The sequence below is a fragment of the Gadus macrocephalus genome, chromosome 16 (genome assembly GCF_031168955.1).
Source record: "Gadus macrocephalus chromosome 16, ASM3116895v1".
NCBI classification, from domain to species: domain Eukaryota; kingdom Metazoa; phylum Chordata; class Actinopteri; order Gadiformes; family Gadidae; genus Gadus; species Gadus macrocephalus.
Genome location: NC_082397.1, coordinates 13,325,329 through 13,335,432, shown reverse-complemented (window position 1 = coordinate 13,335,432; position 10,104 = coordinate 13,325,329). Strand labels below are relative to the sequence as shown.

General features: G+C 41.5%; 1 protein-coding gene across 1 annotated transcript; it reads left to right on the top strand.

The window, feature by feature from the left end:
* The first annotated feature begins 7,034 nt into the window (after positions 1 to 7,034).
* On the top strand, positions 7,035 to 10,104 carry rbm7 (RNA binding motif protein 7). Its single transcript, XM_060075050.1, has 5 exons — positions 7,035 to 7,243; positions 7,604 to 7,766; positions 8,456 to 8,531; positions 8,761 to 8,854; positions 9,080 to 10,104. The coding sequence occupies exons 1-5, from the start codon at positions 7,151 to 7,153 to the stop codon at positions 9,488 to 9,490; spliced, it is 837 nt and encodes a 278-aa protein (XP_059931033.1). The 5' UTR covers positions 7,035 to 7,150; the 3' UTR covers positions 9,491 to 10,104.

Genomic DNA, 10,104 nt, shown 5'->3' with positions numbered 1-10,104 from the left:
CAGGCTTCTTGTAAAAGCATCCATAGGGGAAGCCATGAATCTTCTGTTTACACATCCTGTGCCGTGATGTGCCTGAATCATGTCCCTTTCACTGGTGACTCAAGCGCCTTGCCATATAGTGTGTGACACTGTTGGATTCACATGCAAGGCTGTACAAGGCAGATGTAGGGTTAATGGGACGCCACCATTAGCCCTTCACTTCCCGTGCATAACCCACCCCTGCTATAATTACACTTAACGCTGATTTTCATGTAGTGGTGACGTGGATTGATAGTGCATTATTTATTCTCTCTCTGGTAGATTCCTTTAAATAAGGAGCATCAAACTCATGGTTGTAACCTTGGCGCCGCATCCGAGCAGCATTTTAAAACACTGTCACTCTGCATAAGGAAATAGAGGAGGGAGCGTGGGCACGTGAAATTGCTTTACTTTATAAGTCTGGCTGATCGACACTGCATGTAAGGTCTGTGAGCCCCCTCCCCCCCATGCTATAGCAGCATCAATAACCCTTGCCAGTAAACAGCACTGCAGTGCTGGGGCCAGCACATCAAATGCTGTTTCATGTTTTTAATATGAAACTTTATAGCTTGCGTTTGTGCGCATCCGTGTGCATGATGCGCAGTGCGGAGGCCCTTGGAGATTAAAGCGATGTTGTGTGTGTGTGTGTGTGTGTGTGTGTGTGTGTGTGTGTGTGTGTGTGTGTGTGTGTGTGTGTGTGTGGCACTTACTCTTTACTCACAACTTTACAGTTTTACTCAACAGCTTTTTATGTGCTGAAGCCACCCACTGCCTTGATAGATGTAACGGCAATATAGTGCCTTTGCTCAAAAACCCTTCTGCACATGTCAATCATTACCGTCTGTATTCCCTTACAGTTAAGGTTGGAAGGTGTTGTAAATGGATAGAAGTGCTTTGTAATGGTCATCTATTATCATTCTCCATGAAGCAAACTGTGCCATCAATTTCCATGTCCATTACTGTTTGCTAGCATCACCTAGCATCATAGCATTAGCTCATGTCTAAACCACTGCTCTTCATTGCTGTGGGGGGAGACATAGCGGAGACAGGGCCAGAGAATACAATATTAATATTTCATGGTAGGTACTCGGATACCCGTAAGACACATTGATGCAGACATTCCGTCAATAACTGGCTGAAAGATTGATGGAATGACTCGTCCCCAGGCAGAGTATGGGCCAGGAGGTGGGCGTGTTGTTGATACAAGGTCCTATTTTGAGAGGAATTCTACTCAATGTGATGCTGTGGTATCTGCCTGGTGCCTGGAAATGCAGTCCAGTACATTTCTCCAATGCAATTTTAAAATCATTCGTTAAATTAGGATTTTCCTCTGCGCCTCTGAGTAAACATGTTGATCTGATAAATGCACCCTTTAAATCAGTTCAAATATGTATTAATGATTAATGATTCCTTTCCCATTGAGATTCCGTTAGTATTTAAATTCAGAGTGAAAGAATTTATATTTTTTATGTCTGTACCCATTTACTTGTATAACTTTTTCAACACTTTACAAACTATGCAGTTGTTTCAGAAATGTACTTATAATCTAACTAATTTAGTGTACAAGCAATATTATTTATATTTATTGTGACATCTTTTTTTTTTGGCTGCTTACTCTGTACTGAAATTGTATTCCAACCCTGTGAAAGACATTTCAATGGCTGTATTTCAATGCCGCAAACCCCAATAATGCTTAACAAATTACAATTATATCACATCCAATGTAAGCGATAGAGAGCTTCAACATTAAAATGTTACCAGCCAAATCTTTGTATGGTGACAATCGCAGCTCAATCATATAAACTGAAAATATGCAGATATTACGTAACATAATCATGTCTTCTGCAAACCAGTTGAATCTATGCCAGTACTATGACACATCTCATTAAACTAGATGCGCTCATGGTATTAAAATCTAATCAGCTATGACCAATTTTTCGGCTTTTATCTATTACACACACCATTAAGTTGTAACATTAATTTATTTATAACAAATACATGAATTTAAAAAGGTACTGTGTAAGACCTACTGTGGAAGAGATTTTCCTCCTCATGGCCCCTTTGGCATAAGTGATCCGCACCACCAACCCTTTGTTGTTGGAGTCCTTGATTGGGTTGGGGTCGGCGGCAGTCGCACAATTTCTCGGCTGCTATCTACACAATAATGCAATTTGGCTAATGCTAGCTCTTCTTTAGGGCACTCGGATAGCGCTTAAAGATCCCTTTCCTTCATGTTTCCTAGAAAAACCGTCTTGGTTTAAATATTATAGCAATCAACTCACAGGCTGTTCTACACAACAGAGGGAGTCCGGGAAAGGTCACATATTTTAAGTTCACCTCCAACCTATTCATATATTGACAATTTAAAGTGATTCATGCATGTCCAATCCTACATGTGTTCCCTTTATATATTCACAAGGAATACTACACATTTTTTGTTTTTTTACAGAGAAACTACAGACAAGCCAAGAATAGCAGAGCAACAGTCAGAATATGAGTTGTGACAATGACAGATCTGAACCTGTGGAATAGCATCCAATGGATCTGACACGGGCCCATCTTGCCGGATATGTCAAACTACTCTTGAATTAGATCTTTTTTTGTGCTTTGGTCGCTCGAGGGAACCCAACACTGCCGGAAGCTGCGCGTGTGTGTTGGTTTGAAGTAATGTGCTTTACCCTGACAGTGAAGATAAAGGGTTGGAGCGCGGGGCAAGGCGGGGAAGGAAATGAAAAAGAAAAGAAAAAAAGAAAAATGATATAAAAAATAACAGAAACTCCAAAGTCTCCAGAGAGCTTTCAGTAGATTTGGAAGTTTTGCTTTGAGGTTGAATACCAATTTGAAAAGTCTAGTCCATTCATTTATTCCATAAACCGGACAAATTCTAAAATTAATTGGTGAACCAAGCGTTGCCAACAAGATTGAGAAATGTCTGACCTTCTCACGCACGTCATAAACGCTCGGCGTGAAATGACACGGCTGCACGCTAAATTATTTTCCACTGGCATCACTGACTTTTTAGAGGTCGGACATTAGGTCTCAAGGCTGGGGGTATTCTAACAGTGTTGTACGACTCAAAAAAAGAACCGCCAACATGTTGTATTACCATAATGGAAACAGACACATATGGGAGACGGTGCCCTGTAGTAGCATCAAACAACAACCATTATTTTCCCCTATAGGAAAGGCGGCCTTTCTGTAGATTAAAAAAGCCCCCTCTGTATGTCAGCGCTGGGAAAAGGACTTCTAGAGGCGGGGTGCTGTGCTCTGGATGGCCCAGCCTTTTACAATGTGCTGACGCCTCTGTTCATTCAGCACAAAAAGGGAAGGTGTGTGTGTGTGTGTGTGTGTGTGTGTGTGTGTGTGTGTGTGTGTGTGTATGTGAATGTGTGTGTGTGTTGCAATGTAAGGTGTATGGGGCGGGGGAGCACTGTGGAGTAGCATGTGATGAGATAGAACCACTGCTGCCTCTGACTCCATTTTTTTAATGACCCCTGCATATCCACCATCCCCCACCCTCTTGCTCTTAATCATTTTAGTTAATTTGAGTCATTAGGAGCCTCGGTGGAAATGAGGCGTAGGCGTGGAGGTGGGGGGGATGGTGGGGTTGTGGTGGGGTTGGGGAGCGGGTGGAGTCATGTCATATGGGTGCGGTAATGGCAGTGGGGTGCACAGGAGGAGAGTGGGGTGCCCCTGCCGCAGTCAGGCTGTAGGTGTGGGGCTTGGGGCCAGATTTGTCTCCCATGCTGTTACTGCGTTCAAGCACTGCAGCAGAAGAGCAACAGGGTGTAGCCTCCCCCATGCAACTCTGTATGTGATCATGGGTGTGTGTTCGCGCAAGTGTCCATGTTTGCGTGAATGTGTGTGTGCGTGTGCGTGTGCGTGTGTGTGTGTGTGTGTTCAAGCAAGTGTCCATTTTTGTGTGCATGTGTGTGTTCATATTCGTGTGTGTGCATGTTTGTTTGTTTGTTTTTGTCTTAGGGAGGAAATGTGTGTGCATGCATGTACCTCGAAAGTGTCTGCATTGTGCCCCATGAATATGCATGTATTTGTGTTGCATGCGTGAAGAAGAGAAGTGAACAGATAGTAAAAAGAGAAAAGCCGTGCAATAGAACGAAGTCACAGATTGTCAGTGGTGCGGCAACATGGACGGCCGATATCGGGATAATAAGCATGCTGCAATGGGAGAGAAATCTGGAGGGAAAAAAAATGGACGCCACTTGACTGGGGTATGTGTGTACGTGCGTGTCACTGTGTTTCTTCTAAATCCTATCATGTTTATTTTTAACAACGTCCGGGATGGAGCACTGTGCAAATCCTAAGTGTATCTTTGCACTGATGCACAGATCCAAGCCACCAAGATCAGAAAAGAGCAGCAGTCCCTGGTTGACTATCCAGGGAATAGAGTGTGGATCGTCTTGTGTGCCGAGTCGATGGCACTGGCCCTGCTCAGGGGGACCTCCAGAATACACTTCGCCGCTCTTGAATAATAACTGACATGTGCCACCCCTGCTCTACTCAAACGAGAGGAATTCCAATTCCTGACACACAGAGAGTACAAGCGACTCAAGAAGGAGACCCTCTCTATCAGGCCGCTGTCCAATAGTGGTTTAGTGTGGTTTAAATTAAGATGTTGGGGGAGTGTGTGCGTGAGTGTGTGAGTGTGTGAGTGTGCAGTCAATTTAATGGGACGCTTGACACACTGGGCGGCAAGATTCTCGATGACATCACAGAGGCGCAATTAAAGTTTTGTCCGGCGAATATTGATGTCCGCTTCGATGACCCCCACTTCACCCACACAACTACACGACCACACACCACCCTATTGCTCTTTTCCACATGGCTTATGAATATTAATGTGGAGGAAAGGGATTGGCAAAGAGCAGGGGAGAGGGAGGGGTTAGGAGCTGAAGGCACAAGAAGGCTGATTAACCTGATGTGGTTAGCCACCAGTCCCCATTCTCCTCCTGCTCCCATTATGCCCAATCAGCCAAAGGATTGTGTGTGTGTGTGTGTGTGTGTGTGTGTGTGTGTGTGTGTGTGTGTGTGAGATCTGGCCCTCGGCCTCTTCTCCCTATTAGGCCATGTTTCTAATTTGACCTAAAACAGTGTGACCAAATTTAATGTGAAGACTCCAGTCCTTTAAACAGCAGTAATTGAGGGTACAAGAAATAGCGCCTCTTAAGACATTATGAACTCAATATTTATATCCTGATACTGACGTTAAGACTTCTTATTTTGTTGTTTGCACAAGGTTATGCTAAATTGCTGGGAGAATAGAAGGGGAACTGTTGTGCATTGTGTGTCTTGAAAGGCGCCTCTAAATGAAATGTATTATTATTATTATTATTATTATTATTGTTATAGAGTCTCATAGTTATAGAATCATCAGAAGCTTTCCATGCAATAATCTAATGTCAATGTTTACTCTGTGGACTTCATCAGCTGGTCAACATTGCAGTCTGAAGGGTTCAGCATTTTAATATGGAAAAACTGAAATCATCTGTCCTCTGTGGGATATTGAGTTTGCATGACTAATGAGGGCAGTGGTTTCATGGTCATTCTGTTACAATTTTGCTAGAACATCCCCGATTGCATTTTTTTAATGAATGAATCGACCATCCAATGCTGTACAATGTACAATTCAATGTTCATGAATTACTCAAAATAGTCATTCTCTTTGAACCATAGGCCTATTATGGCAATTTCTACAAAGTCAGAAATACTTAATGCCTTATTATGAAAAAAAAATAGGATCTAATATAGGCTCGAAGCACATTCAACAAAAAAATAAAAAGGAAAAAAATAGGTGTAAACAAGTGCGGGTAATTGTAAGATAAATTCATTCAGATCAATGCCGCCACCTACTGTAATTTAAAGTACTGCAAACTTCTGAAAAGATGGAGAGTGTAACTTGCAGGCAACAAGCTCATTAGACATACGCATAAATTAATAATAAAAAGCTCTGTTGACGAACATATTTTTATATAATACAATGAAGCTAATTTTCATAAATAAAGAGTAAGCTTTGTAATTCATCCTAAAACTTGCTCTGAAATGATGCATACAGATTTGTGAAGGCGAAAAAAATAGGGTTGGATAATTGAGGGTTATGAGAGATCCAACCAGAAGGGTACCACAAGGACAAAGTACTTCAAATTGACATTGACGTGCTATTCTTATCTGTCCTGCTTATAGGTGATTTACCCCCACTCCAAAACCATGGAGGATGTTTCGAAGGCATGAAGGAGAATCATTATCCTTTCCAATCAATCTCATTAATATGGAGGGCACAGGATCAGGCCCATCTGATTGAGGCAGTGGTCAAGCCCCTCACACACGCACACTCTTGACCTCTACTGCTCCCCAATGTTATATTCAGCAGGTACACACACAAACACACAAAACCCCCATACACACACTTGACAGAACACACACTGCAAAGATTATGATGAAATAAACAAAAAACACTCTTTCATTGGTAGACAAACTCATGATAGCAAAAGTTGGGGATATATATATATATATATTTATACCACGGTCTGCGGGAATACTCGATTCTGATTGGATGCAGGGTGTGCATTAACTCCTGATATACGGACACCTGGACAAGTAGTTCCGTCAAATTGTCTGTTTACCGTTCTCAATTAATGCGCTAGCTGGCGTATTATATTATGTATATATATATAGGATATTTTGTATGAGCATTTGCATCAGCAAACTGACTGAACCGGATTTATAATTTGAAGAGGCACATACAACAAATTGTTTTATTTGAGAAATATGAATACATATATTTAATGCATTAGACAAATGTGATCGTCGTACCTTGAAAATTATATAATTAGTCATTCGTTATTTTCTTAGGTCGTATGACTTAAGAAAATGAAAATTTGAAAAAATAAATAAATTTCAAAGCGATACAATGCACGTTACTTTACCGCCTCCTAAAGGCTGGTCTGAATATTGCCTTATTTTACGTCATAAAGTCAGAAAATGTTTTACGACATATGCGGGGATATAACGGCAGCATTTTATTTTATGGCAATCGAAGGCCCTTCGTACAGATTTTAGCCATCGTTTGTTTACACAAGATACATCATTGCTTTGGGGCTGTATTGCTGTTAGCAAAATGGGAATTGAAGAAGAAGCCGATCGCACTCTGTTTATTCGAAATTTGGACCAAAGAGTGTCCGAGGAAATATTGTTTGAATTGTTTGTACAGGTAACGTGACGTTAGCTTGGTGCGGCTAACTAGCATAAGGCTTCTTGTTCAGAGTTGATTTTCTATAGTTCAACATGATTCCATAAAACTTAAACGTTTATAGTTTAATATGAATCTATAATACATTATATTCTGTAACGTTAGTGTCCTAATTGGCGGCTAATACTTTGACGTTTATCTTTTTTTTATTTCTACATAATACTTCGTTTTATCTCAGTATTATGGCTGTGCAAGACCTAAGTTGCATGGAGTACAAACAACGTTAACAGTTACTTACGGTTAATAATATCTAGGTTCCTGAGTGTGGTGTACTGGGGAAATGGGTACCTCTTGTGTTCTAAGCCTGTCTGCTGTTCGCAGGCTGGACCTCTCTGCAAAACCAAGATTCCCAAAGACAATGAAGGAAAACAGAAGACGTTCGGCTTCGCTGTGTACCGACATGAAGTGTCGGTGCCTTACGCCATGCAGCTGCTTGATGGGACGACGCTGTTCGGCAAGACGATCGGTGTTCAGTTTAGATCAGGTGAGTGTCTAACAAGTGAATCGTTCAGGATGGTTGGTCGAAAACTTTGTCTAATACGATTATTATGGTAGATGTATACAACAATAATTATTCTAAATGATTGAAGCAGACCAGGGTTGCACTTAATCACGTACCCATGTTTCGACTCAATTCACCATCAGGGCTTTAAATAAAATGCAGTTTAACATTTGGTGTGAGCTTAGGTCTAAAATCTAATGATATAGCCTGACTTCTACTATCACCCAGGGAAATACTCACACACTGTCCAATCAACACTCGCTCACCAAACCAAGTAATTGAAGATACAGCTCCATGGCAAGGACATATGAAAAATGCAGTTTACATATCTTCTAGACTCTAGAGTATAGAGTTGACCATAAAATGTTTGCCTGTCCATCTCTGCTGTCGCAGTGTTGTGCTTTGAGAATTATTCGGGTAGTGAGAGCGGGAGGCTGAAGATGAAAGCGTGTGGCAAACGTTGGAGTCGGCAACCCTGCAAAGCCTTTTTTTATTTATTTATTTATTTTTTAGCTGTAGCAAAGCATTTAGCAGTGTGGTGTTTTAGGAAGCTTACGTTTTTTATTTGGGGTGAAATGCCCCTTTCAGATTGCATTCATGAGCGGAGTTATGTCTTCATCAATTGAACGTAATGCTCAGCCCCTCTCATCCCTCTGTCTGATGTACCACAGGAAGCAGCCACAGCAACAGCCCCGGGAAGCAGCAAAACACGAGCCCTGGCAACACTCCCAACCCCCATGGCCGAATGTAAGTTGGTTACATGTTTGACCCATACATTTTTTGTCCAAAATCTATAATGGTTTAAACAGCAATGACTATTTACATTTATTTTTTAATATAGCTACATATATTTAACAGTTTGGTAAAGCGGCACAAAAAAGACATAGAATACATGTATTCTACCATAACCTTATGCACACAAGATGTAAGATGTTTGGGGAATATTTAACGGTTTGGTTGTTGTTGATCTTCACAGAACTCCGGTCCAGTGGAATTCCCCTCCTTACTCCCCTTCTCCTCAAAACCAAAGGACATTTTCTTCTCCAGACAGCCTGCAGAAGCATGTTGTGGTACGTTTCTATTCCTTCCTCGTCCCGTGTGGCATGGTCCAGACAGAGTAACCTAATGATCCCTTCTTGATGCATGTTTTTTGACCAAGTTTGGACATGCAGCTCATCTTCTATATCGTAACTATCAGATGATTTTTAAAAGCATATTGATGTCCTTGTTTAAAATAGGTCTGTACACATGCACCTTGTTACATTTTGTTCATTGTATTCTGGTTGCCCCCTCAGATGAACAACATGATGTTGCAGCTGCACATGCAGCAGCTTCAGCAGTTGAATGGGGGGGGCTTAGCCGGCGCTGCACCGAGGAACCAGCCTAGCGCCGGGGCCCCTGGTGGCATCGGTGGCGGCTCTTGGCAACAGGACAACCCTTCAAATTGGCAGCGACAGTCGTCCCAGCAGCAGTACAACAACAACAGCGGCGGTGGCGCTAACGACAACAGCAGTACCCACCACAGCCGGAGTCAGCGCTACACAGAGGAGTCCAGCCGTCACCAGCAGAACACTCACAATAGGGACAACTATCACCACAACGACCGGCGGACTGGGCGGCACCATGACAACAGCGGAGGCCGTCCCTACGACAACCACCGGGGTGGACAACGTGGAAATCAGGAGGGTAGACATAGACGCTACTGAGAGGCTTCTTTTGTATTGGAAGGGGGAAAAAAAAGATTGTCTGTTTCATTTTAATTGGGACTTCTTGAACAGGGAGATCCTGAGTTTTATTTGGACAAGATATGTGTATTCTCAGGTTGTTTGTATATTTTGATACTAGTTTGAGAATTGAAGTGTTTACTTTTAAGGTGATTTTAAATTCATACAATTGTCAACGTATTCCATGTGATTTCCTAATCCTTGGAGTGGATGTGTTTGGGGGGAAAACATTGATGGGGAAAACAAGGCTATATACCCCAAGCCCTAAAAAAAACAAAAAAACATGCTGTTGGTATAGATTTTTTTTTTTATACTGTTCAAATGTATTTTAATCATTTTGATAATGACATATGATTTTTTTTTTTATGGACATTATGAAAAGGGCATCTTAAAATTGTGGGTGTTGTCTTTACAATACTTCAGGTATTCCAGCAGAATCAACCAGCAGCACTTCCCTGACATTTGCTTAAATCTTGGTTTAATTTTTTCTTTCTATGTTAATCGACTATTTGATTTTTTTTATATAATCCGACTCCTGATATTGCAACATGTTTTATAAACACTTCCTGTATATTACAAAGTTAATTTCACTACAA

Coding starts and splice junctions, on each gene's coding strand:
- rbm7 (XM_060075050.1), top strand. CDS start 7,151: ATGGGAATTGAAGAAGAAGCCGATCGCACTCTGTTTATTCGAAATTTG. Junction 7,244..7,603: donor TGTTTGAATTGTTTGTACAG/GTAACGTGACGT, acceptor TGCTGTTCGCAG/GCTGGACCTCTCTGCAAAAC. Junction 8,855..9,079: donor GCCTGCAGAAGCATGTTGTG/GTACGTTTCTAT, acceptor TTGCCCCCTCAG/ATGAACAACATGATGTTGCA.